Consider the following 23,782-nt stretch of genomic DNA (forward strand, 5'->3'; position numbering starts at 1 on the left):
TGGGCTCTGTGGTGCGGTTTCGGTTTCCTTTATGCCACGGGTTGCTGCGGCCCCGATGGCCTCGTGCTGGCATCCCGGGCTGGTTTCCTTGAGACAGTTGCCCGAGAAACACCTGTAAAGGTGTCACGGTAGTTCAGGCTGTCTTCGGAAAGGTTCTTGCTCAGTGTGGGCCAATTCCTGGGGCTCAGAAGCCTCTGGCAAACGGTGTCCGGGAGTTGGGCACAGGTAACTGCCCTACGTTTGCCCGGGATCGGGAGGTACGTGTCTAGACCTAACGTGACATTGAGCATTATTTAAGTGGGTCTTTGCGGCACAGGGCTGGGCCTGCACGGCCAGGTCCCCATCCCTGCTGCCCTCCCTGCTTCCACAGGCTGAGAAACATCCCAGCCAGTGGGACACGTCAGAGGAGACCTGTAGACGGTGCCTGGAATAAGTGTTTTGCAGTTCCCTCCCATGATCTTGCTTCCTCTTAAATACTTACATTTTTAAAAGAAAGGAAGCTGTTACGTGTTTCGTCTGCTGGAGCTGCTTTTGTTGTCCTGGTTTTTCTTTGAGTTGACGAGTACCATTATTTCCAATGTATCATTGTGCCTGGATTTTTTCCACTGTGTAACCTCGTGTAACTTTGATGTGTGCTCTCCTAAATACAGTATCATTATTTCAGAGAGAGATCCTGACAGACTAAATGTCTGGTGGCCCTTTAGTTTGTCTTTTTGGAACAATAATGAGAAAAAGAACTATAGCTGCTCATCCAGCTGGTGAACCAACTGTCTAGATTACTTGGTGATAAGAAGAAAGACTAATTCTGGTGGTGGATGTTTGTTTTCCAGGACATGTTTCCCTGATCTTTGTAAAGATATAAATGTATGTGTAACTTGTACACCTGACAAATTTTGAAAATATGTTAGAATGCGTCATAGAAGCAGAGTCAGTGTGGTTACTGATGGGACATGATGCTTCAGAGAATTATTCTCTGCAGTAGTAATTGTGTAGAATACAGTATAGTTCAAAGTGTCCATTATCTCTCAATTTTAGTTTTCATTTGCTGAGAGAGAAGAAAGGATATTATAACTGCATTCAGTGTCTCACACCAGTTTCAAATACAGTGCAAACTTGTGAGAGTTGTGTATGATTGTCATTTGTTTTTAAAACAGTGAAAAATTGGCTATAAACATTAGATGTGTTGAGAATTTATTTGTTTTAAATACATGTTTAAAGTTATAAAGTCTGGTATGACGGTATTCTTTATGCTGACAGGAAAAACTTTATGCTTTGATTGTTTTGTTAATGTTTGGTGAAACATTTACTTAGCCTTCTGTGCTCAGTCTCCTTAGTTTCTTTGCTTACCCAACGTGCTATGTGACATTATGGGAAAGAGGTAAATGAAAATGGCCCACATCTTTAATATCTCCAGCTGGCACACCAGTAGTTTATCAGGCTTTGCCCAGTTTCCAGCCTGATTGGTTTATTTTGAAACTGTTTGACATCAAAGAAAACTTTGTGACTCTTTTGCTGGCAAGAATATACAGCTGTTTAATGAGGCATTGTCACAGGCAAAAAGAGTTCACTGATGGGGAATTTTGGTCAGTTTAATTTATTGTCACTTTTAATGTCTGGTTCTGATGTGGAGAAGAAAAAGCAAGAACAAAACAAAAAAACAAGTGAAAGGGAAAAAACGCCCATTGCCACATCAAAGCCTTCCCTCCTGCCACAGGTTATGCCAGGTCCCCTTGGCAAGGTGGTGGGTGGTGCAGGAGGTTGGACTGGTGTTTTTGTGGTGTTCCCTTTGCAGGGTAGTAGCTGTATCATAGAAAAAAATGTGTAATGGTATGTGTACTCAAGTGTGCGTTGTTAGATTCACCAAAGGAGAAGTGGTAATACAAGTGGAGTGGTTTCAACACTGTTCTTAATTTTCCTTTCTTTTATGACCAGTTGGAATTAATCTTATGTAAGATTATGCATTTTTGAAGCAAGTATGATATTAATTAGGAGGTACGTGCCTGTGCAGTTCTAGGGAGAATTAGAGCTTGGTACTATATTTGGTGGCTTTTCCTTTCTAGCAGGGGAACAGCAGGCAAGATCTTGCATCTGATACCTTTGTTGCTTTGATAGTTATTCTTTTGTTGCCAGGTGTGTGTCCTTAGGGTTGCCCAGCACATGCACTTTTTTATCACTGGCATGACTGACCGTACAGGCTGTTCGGTTAAAGACATTTTCTCTCTAACGAGAGAAAGGAAAGGGGTATTCTTAGGATACTGTTCTGTGCTATAGGTTTTGCCAAACAGAATTACACACTGCTTTGGCTACTTGGTTGCAGAGGAGGGTTGGCTGCTATTAATCTTGGTTGGAAGATGTTGGTTTTACGCTGTTCACGCAAAGGCTCTGTATCTTTTATCTTCAGATGTAAAGCCTTCTGATTTGGTTGCACTTAGGTTATTACATTATGCTGCATTAACCAGTTTGTGAAGCACAATGGGGCTGGTTTGCAGGGTAAGACAGGGCTGAATAGCCTGCGCCTTCACTGTACACGTTGGGCTAGGAGGGTACAGCAGATCAGTGCTTGAGTTTTGTGGATTGAATGTATATAATATATCTTAATGGATTGTAATGTAACTAGTTACTAATATCCTTCCCTATTTCTTCTGCCTCAGGAGTATTTTTCTACTTTATAGTCAGAACCATCTTTAAAAGTAGCAATAGAGGTAATGACATTACTTTTTTTTTATATAAATAAGAACAAAGAACAGTGCCTGTGATAAGTGAGCATTAGCTACAGGAAAGCAAGGAAGTTTAACCCTAGTGATCTGAATGTTACTTCTGTTTGTTTCTGTCAATGTGATGGAAACATCTGATTAGGTTCTTAGGGCTGTATTACATGGCAGAGCATTCACCTGCTTGTATGCTGCTGAAATCACTGACCGTTTAGCTGTGCAGAACAGCCACTAGTTTCATTCTGCTGGTTTGGTTTGTGTGTGATCTCTGAGTAGCTCGCCAGAACTGGATGGCAGTGTAGACACAGATTAATGTTGAGTTTGTTTGTTGTATGTGAACAGAATGGAGGTGCTTTTGCGCCCTAGTGCTTGGAGGAACAGGGATGATGTGTGACTCCTGCCTCATAGCCTTTAATACCTTTGGGGGGTCCTGAGCCAGTAACTTGACAGGAATCTGGAGACTATGAGAATGAACCTGATTTTCTGTATGAGACTGAGATTGTTACCGTTTGTGCAGAGCTGGATAAATTTTTTATCCTAAACTAAAATAAGGGTTCTGGGTGGAAAAGGAAAGGAACTGTGGGAAGTGAAGATAATTATAGCCACTTCGCATCTATAAAGACTGTTATTTTACCTCCTTAAGAGAACAGGCTGAAAAAATAGCAGGAATATCTGGATGATCTGTCTGTATTTACTGAAGAGGACTTGGGAAAGAAGAATAGCACAGGTCTAAGGTACTTCTGTAGCTCACCATATGCATACTGATATGGTTACTTTTGAAATTATTATCCTTTCTAGTAATAGGAGTGGCCAGTGTGGTTTTCTGTATTTATTTCCTACAGTTGCTAAAAAATTAATTTATTTATTTTTTCTCTGTGTTGAAAATACTGGAATCTGTAAAGAAAAGCTAGGTATGACTTGCATAAATCTTGTAATAAAAGAAAGATTCTAGTATTACCAAATGACACCTAAAATAGTGTAGTATTTGAGGTTGAAAAACATCTCCAAAAGTCTCTAATCCAGCTGCTCACTCTCTTCCCCCAAACAGCATCAGCTGGAAGAGTTTGCTCAGGGCTGTGTCCAGTCAGGTTTGGGGGATGGAGATTCCACAACCTCACTGTGCAGCCTCTTTCCAGGGGTTTGTTATGTTCAAGCTTTAAGTAGAATTTCCTGTATTTCAGTGTGAGTCTCCAGTCCTGTCACTCATGCCTCTGAGAAGAGTCTGGCTGTGTCATCTTTAGTCCCTCCCATCAGATTTTTATACAGCTTGATAAGAGCCCCCTGAGCCTTCTTGAGAAGCAGCTGAGGGCCTTGGCCTGTGTGTGTTTGCTCATTAGAAGTGCTCTGTATAACCAAATCAGTGCCACTGTTAATAACCTTCACACAAAGCTGGGAAAGTAGATGTTAAGGCAGAACTTCTAAGCTTAAAGAATGCATGAGATGTCTGATGAGTTATTCATACTACCTTCATGTGAAAATAATTAATGCTCTGTTTCCTCAATTTGCAAATGAGGAGCTGTGGCATGTTGTTGGACAGGATACATTTACAGGGTATATGAGTTGAGCAGGTTGTCCCTCCCATGCTCTTTTTGTTCTCAAAAACTACTTCTGATTATACCAAATGATTAAATAGTTTGAAGTTCCTTACTTTTGAATCTTTCTTGCTTCCCAGACTGGCAGTATAAGTGGTTTATTTTTTAATTTGAGATGGGAGTGCACTTTGTATTCTGCAGAGGATTAATACACTTCATGCTGTCGGCAGCAAAAGGGCTAAAAAGGAATTTCACTCAATACCAGTTAGCTTGAGTAACTATGTTCCGATGTTTTGAGTCCTGTTTCATTTCTTAATACTTCTGTTTATAGTGTTTAGATGCAGGTCTCATGACTATGATAGATTGTAAGATATTTCACTCACCTGTTTTTTCTTGTTTTAGCCTCAAGGAATAGGTTCACCTAGTGTCTACCATGCTGTTATAGTCATCTTCCTGGAGTTTTTTGCTTGGGGACTCTTGACAGCACCTACTCTGGTGGTAAGTGACATGCCTACACTTTTTCTCTCTGAATGGGAGATTGGGCAGTTACTCCAAAGGCATTGAACATTCTCTGAATTAAAGTTACATACCATTGAGCTGCTCTGTTGTGCAAGTTAAAAGTTTTGTATTTTTACTTGGAATCAGGAATTAGAATTATTTCATTAAAGCGGTGGCAGTGGTGCAGCATAGCTGTTCATGTGCAAGGCTGCTTGTGCTCAAGCTTACATGTAAATATTTTCTGATTTGAAACCAGTAAGACAGTAATGAAATGATCATGTCTTTCAAGATACTACAAAAAGTTGGCACATTACAAATAGGAAGACAAAAATACACTTGAAATTGGGTAAAATTATTCAAGTGTGTGTAGGTAGAGAGATCTTTGCTGACATGGCTGTGCTTTAAATGGAAGCTTCAATGTGGAGGCCCTGTTACACCAGTCAGAGCTGCCCTGTGATTAGTGAGACAGTCATACTACCGTGTTTGTACCAAATAATTTTCTAATGTAGCTGGTTGCTTTCCATTTGGATTTAATCTTTTGAGAGTGACACGTGCTTACAAACTAAAAGGAGCAAAGGCTTAAAGATCTCCAAGCAATTTCCACCTAAAATGCAGTCTTGTTGCAGCTCTGTAAGTTGGTCTTAACCCTGAACAGTCTCTTGGATATAAACTGCACGTTGGTCACTGAGTGGAATCCATCCCACATAGCACAGGTCGGGCTGAGAGAGGTGCCTGTTTAACCTGTGTATCTAGGCTCTGCTCTCCCAATGGAGAGGGGCTTCAGAATGATGATGTCTCTCTCCCCAGTCCCCTGCAGTTGACACAGTAACATGTGGGGAGTCTGATCTGAGATAATTTTCTAGGTTCCCTGTGGTCAGTTTAGATTTCAGGCAATGAAGTTTGGTGACATGAATCCTTCCCAAAGTCCTAAGAGAACTGAGTAAAGCTTTATCTAGTAAAGCTAAAATAACAAAGAATTTTCCATGTTAATTAAAGATTAAATAGATTATTTGTGGGGTGTCTTTTTTTCTTTTTCTATACTTTATGAAAATATAAAACTGCTGTGGGTGAGTGTCTCACTGTAAAAGTTGGATGCATCATGAGCAATATTTATAGTTAATATTGTGTAAATGACAGTGTTTATATTTGTTCTCCAGGTTTTGCATGAAACCTTCCCAAAACATACATTTCTAATGAATGGTCTAATTCAAGGAGTAAAGGTAAGGTGGCAAAAGTTAATCACTAGTTTTCAAGATGTTGGCTTTTATGTGTGCTGTTTGTTTTTCTGTTTCCTTTACCTCTATTCACGACTGTCCAGTCACCCTGTGATTTCTCTTGTTGCTGAGGAGGAGGAGGAGGGAGTAAAATTTAAAGTGTGTGGGGGGAGGAATATAGAAATTAATGCCAATCAAGAGAAACATTACTGAGATTTTTTTAATATAGCATTCACAGTATAAATACAACGGGACAAATTATTGCTGAAAAGCAAATAGGCATCAGTTTACTTTAAGTAAGATACTGCTTGGTCTGTATCTGCTGTTTGGGTTCAGCAAATAAAAAGGTAATTGACTAATCCCAAGTGAAACATGCGGTGTTAAAATTTGTGAGTTTACTTGGAGCTTGTTGCTCCAGTAGGGTATTTTCAATTACATATATTTACCTGAATGGTAAGTATATAAAACTATAAAACACCATTCATAAAACTGCTAGTATGACTGGTCCATCTGCATTTTGAATTTTGTGTAGCTCTGAGATAATAAATCTCAAATTTTACGTAACCAGACATGGACTAGATGAGTAATGCTTGACCATACCACCTTTGATGCATTGCACTGTAATCATCAACTTTAATAAATAGAGTCCAGCCTGCAACCAGGTTGTAGTATGATGAGCTGTCATGATTCTAATGTATTCTACTGTAGTTCTTAACTTAAATGGTTTTGTGTTTTTTTCATTTAGGGCTTATTATCATTCCTCAGCGCCCCACTCATAGGTGCCCTGTCTGATGTGTGGGGACGAAAGTCCTTCTTGCTGCTAACAGTATTTTTCACCTGTGCACCAATACCACTAATGAAGATCAGCCCATGGTTAGTAAATTCTTGCATGCTGGATTTGCTGTTTCTAGTCAAGGTTGATATACATGTTTGTAGCACTGTTGATAAAATACTGGTTGTGCTCAGTGGAAGGCTGAGGCTTTCGTGTTACTTCAGTGCAAAGTTGGGAGAACAGAGTCAAACTGAAGTAGCTGCCATGAGGCCAAAAGCCTTGGTCAGAATTTCAGAGCTGCTGTTTCTGAGCTCTGTGCTGTAGGCCCCACTTCCTACCTCAGCCCATTTGCAAAAGATGCTGGAATGATACCCAGTAAACTGCAAGTCTTTATTGTGGACATGACTCAAAACACTAACCAATTATGCAGAAATGAAAGCCTTACCCAATGCTAGCGAGTGTACAAAGTAACTGTTTGTAACCTTAAATGTTAACGCAGTTTTATGCTTTCGTTTCTCAAGTTGTTTTAAAACCCACCAGCTTTCATGCTGTGTGCAAGTTAGTAAGCTCTTAGCTGGCACAAATGTTTCCCAGGTAGTGCATGAGTCAGAACAGTGTGTTGTTGGACTGCCTGTGTGCTGTACCTGAGGGTGTAGCTGAAATTACAGACTGCACTGGTGCAGGGCAGAGCCAGCTGGTCAGGTGAGCATTTTCAGTTTTCCTTCCAGTCACACAGGTTGTTCATGAGTTCTTCATCCCTTTTCTGTGAAGCAGCTTGTTTGTAGGTGTAGATTAATGTTTCAAATCACAAGTGCTAGTGTCCATAGCGTAAAGGATAATGTTGAGCCCTCACAATGACCAGATTCTCAAAATGCTGAAATTCCTATCCTGCTTTGGGTTGCAGTCAAAGTTAGTTCAACACCTTGTTTCCTAGAAGTAATGAATCACAGAAGCTTTTTGCAGATGTTAGAAAATGATGATGTTGGTCTTGGTACTTGATGGGCTAGGGAGAAATTACACAACTGGATCGAGACATGTTCACACTGGCTTTATCCAGGTTTATCTTAATACTTGGCAGGACAAATTGGACAATGTGATTTACTGTTGAACTGTACTTGGATTGTAGAGAGACTTTTTGTTTCTGTTTAGCTGTTCTAATTTTTGACAATATTCCTAGGTGGTACTTTGCTGTCATCTCAGTCTCTGGAGTTTTTGCAGTGACATTTTCTGTGGTTTTTGCATATGTAGCAGACATCACCCAAGAACATGAAAGAAGCATGGCCTATGGTTTGGTATGTATTGTTTTGGCTCTGTTCCTGTGCCATTCAGTACTAAACGCTTCAGTGAGGAAAGTTTTTCAAAATTGTATTTTTGTTTCTTGTCTGGCAAGTTGGTTTTAGTTTGGAGTTTTTCTTATTTAATTGTTCCTGTCATCCAGTCCTGCATCTTTTGAATATTCTGCTTCTAACTTAAACAAAATACAACTGTGTTAAAAGCTGTCCTGTTAGTGACGTAATTTTGAAGGGCTTTAGTCTATTCCACTGTTGTTTCTCACACTGGTGCTACTCTGTTATCTTTTAAAAAATCTAACCTTTGGTTCCTGGTTATTTTGAAACTGCTGTTCTACTGTATCTTGGCTCCTCCTGCTCAAGTCTCTGGTCGTGCTGCTGCACTTCAGAACAAATGCAGCTGAGTAACTTGTCTGACTTAAGGTCTTGCAGCTCATGTCCATTATCTCCCAATAGCCTGCCAGATCCCAGGAGCCTCCACAGCCCCGTGTATTCCGATTAGCAGAATTATTTGTTGCATTCAAGTTAAAGAATCCATTATCACATTCAGGAGGAAGAGCCAAAAAGCAATGGATATAGAACTGAATAGTTTTATTCTGCATGTACACATCAGGGATTGAGATTTATTGAGGAAGTTCTTTCAGTTTTAAAGTTAACACCTTTCACAACAAGGGCAGCTGGGTAACTGAAGTCTGCTTTCTGAAGCTGTGTTGTAGTGTGTTGGAGTAACTCATTACAACAGAATATGCCCTTGATACATGTGATATTTTTCTTAACAGGCATTGCATATTGCAGTAATACAAAGATAAGTACAGCTCACCATTTCCCAGAGCTACCAGCAGACTGTATAGTTAATGAAACCTAAGTGGGTCAGTATATGCAAGAGTGAGTGTTGCATTACTGTCCAGTTATTACAAACAGTTGTTTTTCTTGAAAAATGTTGGCTGTCTGAAATACACAGCTGCTACCACATAGACACAGAAAAAGGTTACTTAATCACTACCCAATTGAAATGGTTTGGTTCTGAACATAAGGAGAAGTTACCATACTGCTGACTTATATAATGGAAAATCTCACCAGCTGTTATTTGTTCCAGGTCTCAGCAACCTTTGCAGCAAGTTTAGTTACCAGCCCTGCTATTGGTGCCTACCTTGGTCGAGTCTATGGAGACAGCTTGGTTGTGGTCCTGGCTACAGCAATAGCCTTGTTGGACATCTGTTTTATCCTTGTTGCTGTACCAGAGTCACTGCCAGAGAAGATGAGGCCAGCGTCCTGGGGAGCACCCATTTCATGGGAACAGGCTGACCCTTTTGCAGTAAGCTATTTAAATATGCAATATTTTGTTATTTGTAAACGTTGAGCTTTTGAGATGGGGAAGAGACAGAGCTTACTATGTTTCATGTTTGAAAAACAAAGCCTGCTTCTTTTTCAAGTTTAACTCTGCTTTGCTCTTGCCAAAGATCTTGCTAAACATGCATGGAATGTTTTGGTGGTACCACATAATAGCTTCATTAATTGACAGGCTTTTCAGATTCTTGCCAGGTATGCTTTTCTGAAGATGAAATGTTTTATAATACATTTTTCTTGCCATAGTCACTGAAGAAAGTCGGCCAGGACTCGATTGTGCTGCTAATCTGCATAACAGTCTTTCTTTCCTACCTCCCAGAGGCAGGACAATATTCCAGCTTCTTCCTATACCTCAGACAGGTAACAACATTTTTATATGGATTTGAGCAAAACTAAATGTATAGGAAAGTTTTTTAGTATTGCTGAGTTAATACAAAAAGTGCAGATAACTAGGATGATTTAAAAGCTTCCAGCAGCTATTTAAATCTTGCTGTTCTGGTTTTTTCTCTTTTTAGAGACAAAAAGATGAATTGAGGGGGTGATGAATTTCTCCTATTTTTGTAAATAAATACCTGCATTATTATTGTACTACAAAATTGACTGTTAAGTTTTTTTGAGGGGAACCATTTATTTGTTTTCTACAAATGCCCCTTTATTTTTGTATACTTAGCTTGATTTAATGAAAAATTCTGGTCTTCTGCATTGTGAGTTTCCCCAGTGATGTGTGTGACATCATGATACAGTTTACACTTAATAATGAAGTTGTCTTTTTTAATATAGATAATGGGATTTTCATCTGAAAGTGTTGCAGCATTTATAGCAGTCCTTGGGATTCTTTCCATTGTTGCACAGGTCAGTTATTGCCGTGCATTTCACTGATCTGGTAACTTAAAAAGAGCTCCTTAACACTGTGGTTCTAGAAATGTGACTCCCCTTTTCTGTAGCTTTCTCTAAGTCTCTAACAATCGATTAACACTCTTGCTGTAACTTAATGAAAACACATGAATATCCAAAGTGTTGGAAAAACTACATCCTTTGTGAATCAAAGAGGGGGTGACGGTTTGTCCATAATTACTGCTAAGTGGTTGCTTGCTAATTTTTTTGGTACAGGCTCCTGAATACTTGGCCAGTACTGCTTTTGGAGACTTACTTGCTTTTTTGAAATATTTTATTTGCATGTATTTAATGTTTAGTACAAAATGCTGTTTTTATTTTATTTTAAAGAAATTAATGTTTTTAAACCTCCCCCCCCACCAGACAATAGTTTTGAGTTTACTCATGCGATCCATTGGAAATAAAAACACCATCCTCCTGGGCCTAGGATTCCAAATACTACAACTTGCGTGGTACGGCTTTGGATCAGAACCATGGTATGTACATTTTATTTTAATATCTGGTATTTTTCTGCATTTTATCCTTTATCCAAGGCATGTATGCAGGTGTCTGTATGCATGTCTGTGCTGCTGCAGAGCAGTGACCTGGGGCCTGTGTTGTTTCAGGATGATGTGGGCAGCCGGCGCTGTGGCAGCCATGTCCAGTATTACTTTCCCAGCTGTCAGCGCCCTGGTTTCACGAACTGCTGATGCTGACCAACAGGGTAGGTTTTTGTCCTAATACACTGAATTCTAGTGAAAAAAAAATAATGCTGTGAAGACAGACATGTCAGGGGGTCATCATAGTGCTAAGTCAGTCAGCCTGAATCTTGGCAGAGAGCAGCCCTCGGCAGAGGTTGCAAAATTGTTAAAATCCCAGTTAACTATTGGGAGTTGTAATAATATGCCTGTCACATTCTTCTAGCACAAAGGGAAAACATTCAACAGGTCCCAACCATGGCAAAGTATTTAGCAACCTTGATATGCTGTTTACTTTCCTCACTTCTGACAGAAGTTTGCTTAGCTGTCCAGACTGGATGCAGTGCTTTCTCTGTTAGACAGTGAAGGCAGGGACATTGTTTATATTCTGGTCTCTGAATGAGCAGGTATGGGAAGTCCTACTTTGTACCTAAAGGGAGGTGGAACACAGAATATATCATAATGACAACTTTTTGGCATCCCTTGTTTATTGCTACCCCTAGTACAACACCATTTTAGATAAGCTTTTCTGCTTGCATCAGTTCGAAGGTGAAGTGAATGAAGTCTTACTGCTCTGTTCATAATCCATTTAAAATTACATACATATAAATAAGTGTATTTTACTTTTCTCAGGTGTTGTTCAAGGGATGATAACAGGAATTCGAGGACTGTGTAATGGTTTGGGACCAGCACTTTATGGTTTCATATTCTATATTTTCCACGTTGAACTGAATGAACTCCCCATGCCTGAGACCCCATCAGGAGGCAGTGAGGTCACACAGTACCATTTACAACAGGTATTCTTATTAATTTAATAATAGGTATTAGGAAGGGATCATGTGCCCATCAGTTGAGTATGATGCTGTGTTACATTTTATTACTGTAACCTTCACAGATATACAACTGATGACCCTGGTAAAGGGAGAGATTGAGAGAAGGATGGACTAATAACTACAGCATCCTGTTCTTCTCATCTCCCTGACATTGTAATTACCTTTCACATGCTGTACATTCTTGTTTTGTCACCATTTAGTCTATTAATGAAGCTCTCTGTATTTTTTTAGTTCCCAATACATATTAATTTGTTGAGAAAACTGAACAGCAAGAACTTGCAAATAGTTAATAGTAAATAGTCTGTTAACATGTGTCTAAAGGTTCATTAATACTTTGTGGTGTGTCTGTTGGTTTCAGAATTCTATAATTCCTGGACCCCCATTCTTATTTGGAGCATGCTCTGTGCTGCTGGCACTACTTGTTGCCTTGTTTATTCCTGAACACACAAACCTAAACTTACGATCCAGCAACTGGAAGAAGCACTGTGGCAGCCATGGCCATCCCCACAGTCCACAAGCTCCTGGTGAAGCTAAAGAACCATTACTGCAAGATACAAATGTATGACAAATCCAGGAAGATCTTTTAGACTTCTTTTTTTTCATCAGCAGTTTGGGAAACACATTCCAGTTCCATCAAACGTAATTTCTTAAGGTAATCTTAAGAAGTATCTCTCTGCATGAAACCTGTAGGAATTTAAAAAAAAAGAAGTTTCTCCAAAGATGTTGCCATTGAGTTAATAATTTGCTTTTCAAAATGAACTGTTACGTACTCGTCTCTTGCCATGAAATACTGTTACAACTAAACTTCACATTCTAGTTCAGAGACAAAAAAAAATAGAAACCAGGCATGAGCATGTGTCTTTCCCTTTCCTTAAGGTGGTGAGCTTTAATTCTAGTCATGCTACGTCTCAATGAGACATTCTAGCATCCATGTGGACCCATTCATTTTAATGTTGTAAAATCTTGGGTCAGATTGATTTAAAAGCCTTAATATAAATGTTCTCGAGTGGGGAGAAGGTAAGTTGGTATCATTTATTTAAGAAGTCATAAGGCAATTTTTTTTTTAAGTTTGTACTAAGATAAAAATCACATAAGCACGCTTGCTGAACAGTAAAAGTTATTTTTTATGTAAGTGCATTTACTCTTTCTATTTTTTAATTAAACGGTAGTGTCAAACACTTGTTTAAAGATGAAGTGGGCGTTTTGAGCCTAAAAGTTTAATACTGGCTCTAAAACTCTGCTTTTCTAAGTACCGTTTATGATACCACTATATTTCTGATGTTTGCATAATCATATAAAGGACCTCAAAACTTGAATACAGACTGAACTATAAGCTGATAGCCTTGAATATGTCCGTGTGCTATATTGTGGCCTTTGAGGACTGTCACAAATAACCCTTTTGCATTACAGAGCTAATGTTTTAGTCCTAAATTTTCAGGACCCTTAGTACAGAAGAAAGCTTTATACAATTACTGATGTGAATTTCTCTAAAAGTGTATATTTTTGTGTCCAGTTGTATTATTTAAGTGTTCCTTTGTATAAATTTGTGTATAAAGTATTGTATAGGTTTAAAATGTTTTCATCTTGTGGTTATTGCTTAATGCTTTTTTACCTTTGAACATTCACCATGGTTGACCAACAGCAGGAAAAAAAAAGTATGTAAATATACTGTTAATAAAGTTGAATATTTTAATGAATTTTTAAATAATTGTTAAATGTCTCTTAAAACCTCAATTGAAATTCTATAGTGTATATGTCTTTACTTCAGCAGGTGGGAAAACACACACTGTGTTTTACCTGTTTGGGCAGGAGCCTTTGGGATGTTGATGCTCTCCCTCTGTTCAGCAGCAGGGCTGGCTGCTTCCTGGGCTCTAATGGAACACTATGGCAACAGAGACACAGGCTCCAAGAAAGAGCCCACATGACACTGCAGCACCAGTGGTGTCTGCACAGGCCCACCCCAGTTTCATTATAGATTATAACAGGACTGGCAGATCCTGGACATCTACTGCATTTTAATTACCAGCTTCCTGTTTGATAGCACCCCATGTATACTGCAAGAGAACCAGACCAGATAGATGCTCATCACTTTGCTCCTATTACAACTTAACTAGCAATAGCAGCATAAGCACAGACCTTAGAAGGGGCCAGCTGCCACCTGGGGATGGTGCTGCATCTCAGTGCTGGTCCTGTAGCACGGCTGGGCATGGGGAAAAACTCCAGAGGAAGGTAAGGTGAACAAAATAGTACTGGTCTAGCACTTACCTCATCTTGTCATGTTGGTACAGGGGGTGTTGGTTTAGTACTCTTAAAACATTACTAATCAAGAGTTTTTTGTGAAAAAAAATTTAATATTTCATTTGAAACTTAAAGACATGCTAAAAAAGTGAATATACATTAATGTGGTGCTAATTTATAAACAAATATACACACTCTGCACCACAAAACAAACCCCTTAAATATACAATCCTCTGGATGCTCTTAAATAACTAAGGTTAAAGGTATAAAATATAAAAATAAGTATAAAAGTGTATGTTGTATGTTACAAATACTTGCAGGCCAGTCCTTTTAGTCAATGTCCCCATAGAGATGGCACAGAATGAAGCTGTTACGCAATTGTAGCATTTGAGCCCAGGTAGCAGAACAAGCTGAATCAACTCAGTCCACCTAAAGCAGAGTATTAGACAGAGTTACCTTTACAACTGTGAGACTCTGCAGAAATTTAGGTATGATTCGTGAAAATAAGCAGCTTTTCGACATGATACTTTCAACAGCTAACTGTTTGGGTACTTCACCTCATAATGCTTCATGCATGGTGGCCTCTAGAATATAATGCTGACAGATCAATGGAAAAGCTTGGGTAACCAAGAGTGAGAATTTTAAGTTATGATTTTTATACCCAGTGAAGTAATTTAGCATCTTTAATGTTAAATATATTTGTAAATCCATGTGCAATTCAAATAAGCTAGTTCCACAATTAAGCAGGCTTTGAAAATTAAAACTGTAAGAAAGCATTAGTGAGGCAGTCCTGCTACCTTAGCATAATTGAACATAATTAAAATTGACAGCATGACCCTGTTCTCCAGCATTTTCTATTTGCATCAGCCTTTCCAAGAAAGGCATCAAGAAAAGCATTCACAGATAAATGTTCTCCCTCAGAGAATGATGGAGTGCACATTTCACCTGTTACAGAGCACACTTGCTAGGGGAAGCGACAAAAAAGTGCTTCAGTGGGTTTTTAGGAAGAGTACAAGGTCTCCAGTATAATACGAGAAAACTCTCCACAGTCCCAGTGACTAAACTAGTATTGTTCCCCCTAAGGCCGCAGCTGTTTAAAGCTTTATCTTTAGGCTCAAGTATCCTGAAGTGTAATCCGAGTAAGTAACCATCTCTTTCTCAAAGAAAACAAACTCAGGCTTAGAAAATCTGACATTGCTACTTTACAAATATGTGATTACAAGACATCCAAACCCCCCAGATGGTTAAAAAAAAGAGGGCTTTTACCTTAAGAACTCTGTCTTCTATCCAGGAAAATAAGCGGAGGCTGGTGTTCCTGCAGCTCGTGGTGCCGGCTGGGCTTTGGTTGGCACGTATGGTTTCAGGTACTCTGTAGATTAGCAGAAGCAAGAGGCTGTTCATAGAACCATAATTACTATGGCCCTTTAAGTACATTTCAACTAAGGTCTTGGCTTACAATTTCCATACATACCTGAGCTGAGTGTATTTTGACTAAGCCCTCTTAAAGGAATGCTGTCATCTTTTTTCTTTAAATACTTTGATTCCAGGCCCAAATTATCACCACTAAAAAGAAAAAGTAGAATTAAAATTATAATCAAAGGCAGTTAGTTAGCAGTGCATTAACAAGTGTGGATACAGGCTTATTAAGAAAAATCTTAACTTGAACTGTGTTCCTATGAACTTCATGATGTAAAGGTAAACCATCACTGAGAACAGTGTAGAAGTAATTTTTTGACTACCCCATCGCCTGATAGCCATAGATCTGTCACCAGGAGGGAGAATGAACTTTTGTTCCTTGGGACCCACTCCTGAAAGCATGAATCTTCCTTTGTTATCTACAAACCATGCTTATCAACCAATTTAAGTCTGCCACAGCTTAAAAATCCATTACCATGTTGATGGAGAACAGCAGATCACAGAACTAGCTTGGTACTAGAAATATTTTCTTCAGTTCTGAACACAGAGAAGACAAATGGCTTTATAAAAATTGTATTTTTTAAAAAGCCCCACTAAAACTGCAGTAAATTACACTTACTTCTCTTTATTTGCTGGATGACTCGTTGCAGCTACTGTCTGAACCTCTGAACATGGATTCATTTTAGAAGGCTGTGTGTTAAACTGAACCTGCAGAAACAGGAGAGTTGCAAGTTAAAGAGAGCTACTCCAGAGATGATGGTCCACCAGTGAGCATATGCAGAGTCAGCTTTTCAGGGATTCATGTTTCTGTAACTCACATAGCACTTCTGTGCAGCAAAGCAGGCACAAGTAAGCAAACTAAAACCAAGCATTAGTTACCACTAATCATGTTAATATGCAAGATGGGGAGTTATACAGAAAATATTTATGTACTTAAGAGAAAAATTCAAGCTTTGATATTTTATGCTATCACATTCTTAGCCAAGCAGAGGTATCAAAGTGCTTACCTTTGGTACTGGACATTGTGAGCTGATGGTTTTATGATGTGCTGGTTCTGGAAAGTTCTGGAAGGCATAGAGAGGAGAAATGGGATGATTCAGTCCTAAGCTGGGAAAGGATGGTCGGTCAGGCTGTAAGAGAAATATAATACATCCATAAAGGAACAAAACAATTCTTGAAGTGCAAAATGCCAAAATTAACTACTAACCACAATTACAAAGCTAACCCTCATTTGAGTCTCCATGATGGGTAGAAAACACTTTTCCAAGATTCATATTTGTAATTAAAACTTGTAATTTGTTAAAAGTTAGACAAGTTGAGCATTCTTAGCTAATTATATTAGCAATAATTGTAAGCTTTTAGCAATAATTATACACTCATAATAAGCTTCACACCCTGCAATTGATTAATACATTAAATAAAATGTAGCTATAAACCAGAGATCTCTGCATGAATAAGCCAATAGACTTCTCTACACACAGGGACAACCAAGAGTAAGAACCAGCAAGCTGTGGTGTTTATTTAACAAAGCACATCATGTTTCTTAACCCTTATTTTCCTGTTTCCAAATACCATTAGTAAGAGTATTCAAATATTACACTTTCTTTTTCAACCTATACAAAGATAGTATGTAAGTTAACCTCACAACACAAAAACGCAGCCTTTTTTTACCCCCCTTCACCCTGCAATTCATCTTTTCCAAGCTCATTTTGCATTGGTGTCTGTATTTCAATAAATGGGAGCTTAGAAAATTCTCAATTTGAAAGACAGGGTATAAAGTAGCAGCCAACAGAGTACTATGGTATTAAAAAAAACCCCAACAAAACAATACTATAGGGCCCAAAGAAGATGAAAGCTTTTTGTTTTTTCTCTCTTTCTTTCTTTCTTTCTTTCTTTCTTTCTTTCAAGGACGTGCTTTCAGGAAACAATGACTACATCATAACCATTTTATTTATGTATGTATCTTACCATGCCATGGGGTGAAATGGCAGTCCTACCAGCACCATGTATACTGGGAGAAGTCTCCAGCTTCTTGCCCATCTGAGTTTCATTCAGCTGTTTGTTTAACCATGTGATTACTGAAGAGAGGAAAAAACAAAAAAAAGTGAAGCTCACTTCCTACCTCTCACAAGCTCTTAAAAAAGAAAGTAGCCCGTCCTAAATAAAGTGGCAGCTCAACAAACTTATTTTTCCTTCTAAAGCTCAAGGATTATTAGAAGTCCTAGTCTTAGGAAAAGCCTTTTTGTTCAAGATTCCCCCACCTCTATTTTGTTCCTTCCTCTAGCCTTGTCCCCTGGCATGCACACTATTCCAAGCAACCATAAGCACCAACTACAAAGGAAGTCTCCACTTGCAGCTCTAGCCTGTTGCATTCCCACTACAGAGAGCAGCTTATTTCCCATAAACAATACTCATTGCAGCTCTTTGCAAATCAAGAACACAGGTAAAGCAACACAGTTGCTTCTATTCTTTTTCAGCAGCAGCCAGATCACCACACCCTTTTACAGAGGGAGAGATGGAACTGTATAAACCTACCGTTTTCATTGGTTTTCAGTAACTGCTTACTTTCTTCTAGTTTTTGTATTGTAGTTTCCAGCTGTTCTTGTAACTTGCAAACCTGAAATATTCCCATAACAACACCATGAGGAGCTACTATTAACTAAGAAAAATTATAATAAAGTATGAGGATTAAAATCTCGGAAATAAAAGAAGTCTGAACTCACTTTTTACAAAAACAGTATGAGAATTATTTTAAAATAAGCCCTATGTTTAGCAAGGGTTTCAACAAGATGACAGCCAGAAATGCTTCCATCCTTAATTTTTCTGTGATTAAATAATGCAAGAACTCTATGCAGGGGAACATAGTGCATGGAAGAAAAAGTTCACTCTGTTCCCATTGTTGCCTCCTTCAGCAACTTTCACATGAATATGCCCTCTAAAGGATGTTGATTCATCCATTATATTGCTTTGTACTCCTAATAATTTTAGCTTTCTTTAATATGGGTAGATTAAGCAAATAATTTTAACATGAAAAAAAAATAAAGTTGATTACACATTAGAGTATGTTAACTAGGTAATAGAGCACATTCTGTTTCACAGAAAGACTGAAGACCTTATTACTGTAATCAAAAACCATAAATCCCAACACACTACATAGAATAATAGCATTTACAGGACAGAAGGTTAACCTCTCACAGTACCTCCTGCTCTTTGGTTCGAAGAGATTGTCCCATCTCCTGCAGTTCTCTCTGTTCTTTTTGAAGTCTCTCTTCTTTCTCTGCCAATAGTTTTTCTTGTTGAATTGTTACTGTATTTTTCAATTTTAATTTACTCATTAGAGTTTTCAAATCTCCTTGTAACTTCTTGATAATTTCATTAGCCTATGAAATAAAAAGAAAAAAATCAGATATTCTCAAAATAAACACCTAAAAACAAGAAAGAAATTTCCTAAGGATAATGGCATGTTCAAACAAACCTTAAGAAGTTCACCTGACAGTGACTTAATTGTTGTCTCTAGTTTTTCAATTTGATTTTGTTTTTTCTCAGTGCTCTCTTCCAGGATCACCTTTAGAAGAATATTAAAATTATTATAATAAAGATATGTGATAGACAGCGCTTAAGACTTTAAGTAGAATATCAGTAACTCTTCGAGAACTAATCCTTACAAAAAATTAGTCCTTGCTTTTAGTCAAATTGTACAGGATCTCAATCTCTATTTTATTTACAAGAAGTACCACTAACTTTCCTGCAGTACCACAGCATTAAAACAGCAGCATCATTTATAAAACTGAATCCAGTATACTTCTGATGCTGTAATTTAGAATCTTTAACTAAATGTGAAAGTTTACTTGCTGTATTCATAAAACTGATCAGCTGCTAATCTCTAGACTGCAATTAAGAAGGTTCTACAAAGCTTGAAAGGATTATTTGGAAACTTGAAGGAACCTTTTGTTCTTGTGTGGCATCTAAAACTTCTTTAGTCCTAATAACTAGTTGATCTTTATCTTTGATCTCTTGTTCCAGAACAGCAACTCGTGTCTGTAGTTGATTAATGAGTTTCTCTTTTTCATGACATTCAGCATCCAGAGTAGAGTTCTCCCGACGCAGTGACAACACCTCTTGCTTTGCTCTTTGACATTCCTAGAATGTTGGGAAGGAATTTTATTTTTTTAAATAAACCTGTAGTAGTAATTTTAACAGCTATATCTGAATAGTAAACATAGCTTGGAATGCAGAGGAGCTGAACAAACTTAATAAGCTATGTTTTCTATTACATGCATAGGCAGGCAGTGCTTAAACTAGTAAATTTGGTAATAGAAATTAATAAGCCATACATCTTCTATTCCAGAAAGCTTTGCTTTCAGTTCTCTAACTGTGGAGTCTCCTTTGTATTTCCTTTCTGTTAGATCCTTATTGATGATGTCTAGTTCTGAGAGCCTGTTCTGCAACTGTTGAATACTTTTTTGATGCAAATTTTCCAATTCCTTTTTCTGTTGTTCATGCTGTTGTTGGTACTGAGCTTGTGCCTATGAGAAGCAAAGAAATGAAATTAGTTTTCAAACAATCTGAAAATTAAGCCTAGAAACTATTCAGATCCATGAGTATTGTTAATTCTTTTCTCTTGCCATACCTGCAGAGCTCTTTCCTTTTCATTTGTCAGCTCCTGTGTGTGTTTGTTTGTTATAGCTGTAGTGACTGACGTCCACTCATTTTTCAGTTTGTCTAGTTCTCGGCTCTTCTCTGACAAGCTCTGTTAAAGATATATTCAATACTGAATTATTTGTTTCTGATATTCTTACAGAAGACACTGAATTATTAAGAAGTCTACATTTCAGCACCAGATGCCAAAACACCTGTTCATTCTGAAAACAGGAAACTAAGGCTCTGAGAATCTAAAAAGCACCTTTCTGACACTGGATAAATAATCCTGATTCCCAAATGTATGTTCTTCCAACCACTATTTAAGAGTGGAAAAACAGCCTGGTAGTGTTTCCCACCCTTATAACACAAAGTGCTCTAGTAGAGGGGAAGAAAACCCAACGTTTTCAGCAGCATCTTTTCCTCTTTTTGATTTGCAATTCTGCATTTCAATTTAGGAAACACATTCCAGTAATTCCAACTGAAACTGCAAAGATGAGGTAAACAAGTATTCCATTTCAAAAGAGCTCCATAGGAGTTTTAATGGAAGTTTTTTATTTCATTATAGTAAAAATTTACTGTGATAATTCTGTTGACCCAAATTATCGTCTTGAAACAACAAGTCGTTACTGGGGTGACTGCAAAAACTAAGAAGTAGCAGAGTAACATGATTTCTGATTTATTTATGGTGGTTTCACAATTTTTCCAAATACAAGGATTTCCAACCATTCATAGAATACATAGAGTATATTTACCTTCACACTACCATATATTTAGTATATAACTTGAGTATGCATATACAGAGAGACTTCTGTTCAAAACAAAGTAAAATTCTGTTCTGTTGCTACTGTAAGAAATTAATTTTATTCTTTAGTTGCATGCTTTACTTATTCTCAAGAAACGCTACAGCAGACTACCTACTTTCATCCACTCTGAAGTCAATTATCTTGGCCAAGCAGTGGCTAACCAAACAGTACACAAGAAGGTACATTTTCTATGGGTTAGAAGTGCAACTTAGAACAGGAAAATAAAAAATTTACATTACCTGTTGAGTGTAGCTCAGTTGTCTGGTAAGATCCTCTTCAGTTTTTCTAAGCTTTTCTTCCAAAATCTTTTTGTCTTCCTATGTACAAATTGACATAAAATCCTCAGCTCCAAAAATACAAGTAGTATTTAGCTTCTATCTTACCAGCATATCCTGTCTAAAGCTACCACATTTTGTTAAATAAAGTTAATATTGAATATGATATAATTAATACATTTTCAAGAAATGGCATTATCGCACAAGGTAAAAACCCAGAACTAAATTCTTACCAAGTTTATACAAGGAAACATTATCTTAGCATAAAGAGTTGTTTACAAGGTGCTTGCATGAACAACAAGTCAACTTAAATACTGTAAATTAATGTTATTAGATTCACTTATTAGGTGGCTACAAACATGACAACACAGAAGGGGAAACACAAATCCCAGGCTATGAAACTGAAAACACGAGTCATACTACCAGATCATTAGCTTCTCATTAAATAAAACCTTGTGTACAACCAACTGCATCAACATGAGCATTTTACCTGACTATTTATAGCTACTAGCCCTTTGAGGTCCATAAAGCCGTAGAGTTACACACAAGCTTTCCTAAACCCAGGTGCAGAACAGAGACGATTTCACTTTTGCAGCTGCTCTGGCAATCAGCACAGGACACCAACAGCTGCACGCTGCACACGGCCTGTCTGCAGTGCCCCATTTTCTGCCACTCACCATTAGAGCACATGGCTCAATATACAGGTAATGTTGGTAGTGGTAGTGACAGTAACAATTTAGTTTTATAATATGCACCCAAATATGCATATGCCATGACATGTTTTAAAATAAAAAACAAACCAGAGCATATAATTTAGTACATACTTTTGAAGTATTATGATTGAAAAAAAACACCTAAGTACACAGCATCAAAGCCTAGTTGCCACTCTTAACAAGCCTCCATTTTACCTTAAGGCATTTCAAACAGCTGGCTAAAAACTTCTTTATTTCTGCATCATTTCCGGGTAGGAATTTGAGAGAGAGATGGGTAAGATGTTTAAAAGGGTTGGTCTCCACTACATTTAAAGACACAGGTGTGTGATCTAGAACAGATGCTGAAGAAACTAACTGCAGCAAAAACCTAGGGAAAATAAAAAAGAAAAAAAAATGTTTAGCATATTTCTTTTCTTGAGACTACCTGTAGATCGTACGAGCTATCTTCAAATATCTTTTATATGTACAATAAAAACTTGTCCAGTTTTTGATTGAAAAATAACTATGAAATTCAATCCCTGTGTTGTAGTTAATACTACAAACAAATATAGACTAAAATGCTTGCACCTTATCTCAAGAAATGCACAAAACTAATCAGTTTGTTTATTTGTAAAGTTTTCAGAAACCCATCTTAGACTTAGGAGTCCAAAACCAAGTAAGGCCTTAGTAACCAAATTCGAAAGGAAAACAGAATCCTGACCTCTAGGCATCCTATGATTTAGTAAAAATCATAGCCCGCAGTATATATTTGAAAATAGCACATGAAAAGGCCGCTACAGGGGAGAGTGGCCCTCAGGCCTCCCTCCTCACATCTCAATTGCCAAATGCTGAAGAAAAAAAAATCCTTGTCAGAATGCATCCTAATTTTAAAAAAGAATAAAAAATCCTTGTCAGAATGCATCCTAATTTTGCCTTCTCCTGTGAAGGTCCATCAAATTCAGAATTCAGATTAGCCCTCTAGCATCAAAATGCTAAACACAAAAAACGAAACAACAACAACAAAAGGACCATTACCAGACATCAATTCCACTGTTCAGTTCTCCCAAGACTTCAGGTTTTGTCAGTAACACACACCAACAGATACTCAGATACCTCCAGAGGAAAGTAAAATTGCCCATCTCTTCCCAATCTCAGTGGCTGACAAGTATTTTAAGAACTCAGCACGTACACTCAGAGTAATATGGCACTCACTTACTACCTACCTGGGGATATCTTTGTTCTGTTCCTGAATGCATTGCTGAAGCAGATCTATAAATTTTTGTGGGAAAGCAGAGAAGTCTACCAAGAGACCTTGCTGGGATTTTAAACTATATAAACAGAATGGAAAAAAATCATATTAACAATGTATAGAAGTGTAATTTCTTTCCTATAAAACATTTTGTTTACACTAGTACAATGAACTGATTCTGACCGCATCATGAAAGTTCACTAGTGCTCCTTTCAATCCTGAACACAGAAGAAACACGATCATGCTTTGGATACTAATCACCAGAGGATATTTTTGATTTCTAGCGTTCTTGCAAAAGGGTTGCACTAAGGAATAAAGAAGTGATTGTGGCACAACAAATGTGCTCCTTTGAGTAGACATCTTCCTTACAGCACAGCATGGTACAGTTATTGGACAGAGGCACACAGAAGAAGCAAAGGATAATGACAGGAGACTCAGCCATTACCAAAACTTTATCTGCCTACTCATTTATTTAACTGTGCACCTTCACCACAGAGGCAGTAAACTCAAGAAACAGACATTCAACAGTATACAAACAAAGCCATACCTTGTTTAACAAAGCACTTCTACATATTGATTTAAAAATGCTATTTTACCATTGCCTTTTGATCCATACACTAATCACATCTCTCTTTAAAAACAAAAAAACCCCAACAAACAAAACAAAAAGACCCAAGAAACCTCCCCCCCCCCCCCAAACA

General features: G+C 37.9%; 2 protein-coding genes across 2 annotated transcripts in view; one reads left to right on the forward strand and one right to left on the reverse strand.

Annotated features, from left to right (window-relative positions):
• Window positions 1-4,611: 4,611 nt before the first annotated feature.
• HIAT1 (hippocampus abundant transcript 1) lies at window positions 4,612-12,614 on the forward strand. Its single transcript, XM_010006655.1, has 11 exons — window positions 4,612-4,741; window positions 5,899-5,961; window positions 6,701-6,828; window positions 7,905-8,019; window positions 9,113-9,331; window positions 9,610-9,723; window positions 10,144-10,215; window positions 10,621-10,733; window positions 10,863-10,960; window positions 11,568-11,731; window positions 12,126-12,614. Exons 2-11 carry the CDS (start codon window positions 5,935-5,937, stop codon window positions 12,330-12,332), a joined length of 1,257 nt encoding a protein of 418 aa, XP_010004957.1. The 5' UTR covers window positions 4,612-4,741; window positions 5,899-5,934; the 3' UTR covers window positions 12,333-12,614.
• Window positions 12,615-15,288: 2,674 nt separating this feature from the next.
• Window positions 15,289-23,782, reverse strand: part of SASS6 (spindle assembly 6 homolog (C. elegans)) — a 13,663-nt gene continuing 5,169 nt past the window's right edge. Inside the window, exons 4-17 of the mRNA XM_010006656.1 lie at window positions 23,056-23,160; window positions 22,049-22,220; window positions 21,105-21,182; window positions 20,052-20,171; window positions 19,756-19,947; window positions 19,367-19,561; window positions 18,897-18,986; window positions 18,622-18,801; window positions 17,957-18,038; window positions 17,390-17,499; window positions 16,429-16,551; window positions 16,041-16,129; window positions 15,477-15,568; window positions 15,289-15,374 (exon numbers count right to left, since the gene is read on the reverse strand). Coding sequence (XP_010004958.1) covers window positions 15,289-15,374; window positions 15,477-15,568; window positions 16,041-16,129; window positions 16,429-16,551; window positions 17,390-17,499; window positions 17,957-18,038; window positions 18,622-18,801; window positions 18,897-18,986; window positions 19,367-19,561; window positions 19,756-19,947; window positions 20,052-20,171; window positions 21,105-21,182; window positions 22,049-22,220; window positions 23,056-23,160 — 1,714 coding nt within the window. The remainder of the gene's footprint in view (window positions 15,375-15,476; window positions 15,569-16,040; window positions 16,130-16,428; window positions 16,552-17,389; window positions 17,500-17,956; window positions 18,039-18,621; window positions 18,802-18,896; window positions 18,987-19,366; window positions 19,562-19,755; window positions 19,948-20,051; window positions 20,172-21,104; window positions 21,183-22,048; window positions 22,221-23,055; window positions 23,161-23,782) is intronic.

Source organism: Chaetura pelagica, unplaced genomic scaffold, assembly GCF_000747805.2.
Source record: "Chaetura pelagica isolate M959 unplaced genomic scaffold, ChaPel_1.0 scaffold69, whole genome shotgun sequence".
Lineage (NCBI taxonomy): Eukaryota > Metazoa > Chordata > Aves > Apodiformes > Apodidae > Chaetura > Chaetura pelagica.

Bases quoted from the DNA above. Each gene is read 5' to 3' on its own strand.
- HIAT1 (XM_010006655.1), top strand. From the start codon at position 5,935: ATGAATGGTCTAATTCAAGGAGTAAAG. The intron at 9,332-9,609 runs GTAAGCTATTTA...TTCTTGCCATAG, and splicing joins AACAGGCTGACCCTTTTGCA to TCACTGAAGAAAGTCGGCCA. The intron at 9,724-10,143 runs GTAACAACATTT...TTTTTAATATAG, and splicing joins TCTTCCTATACCTCAGACAG to ATAATGGGATTTTCATCTGA.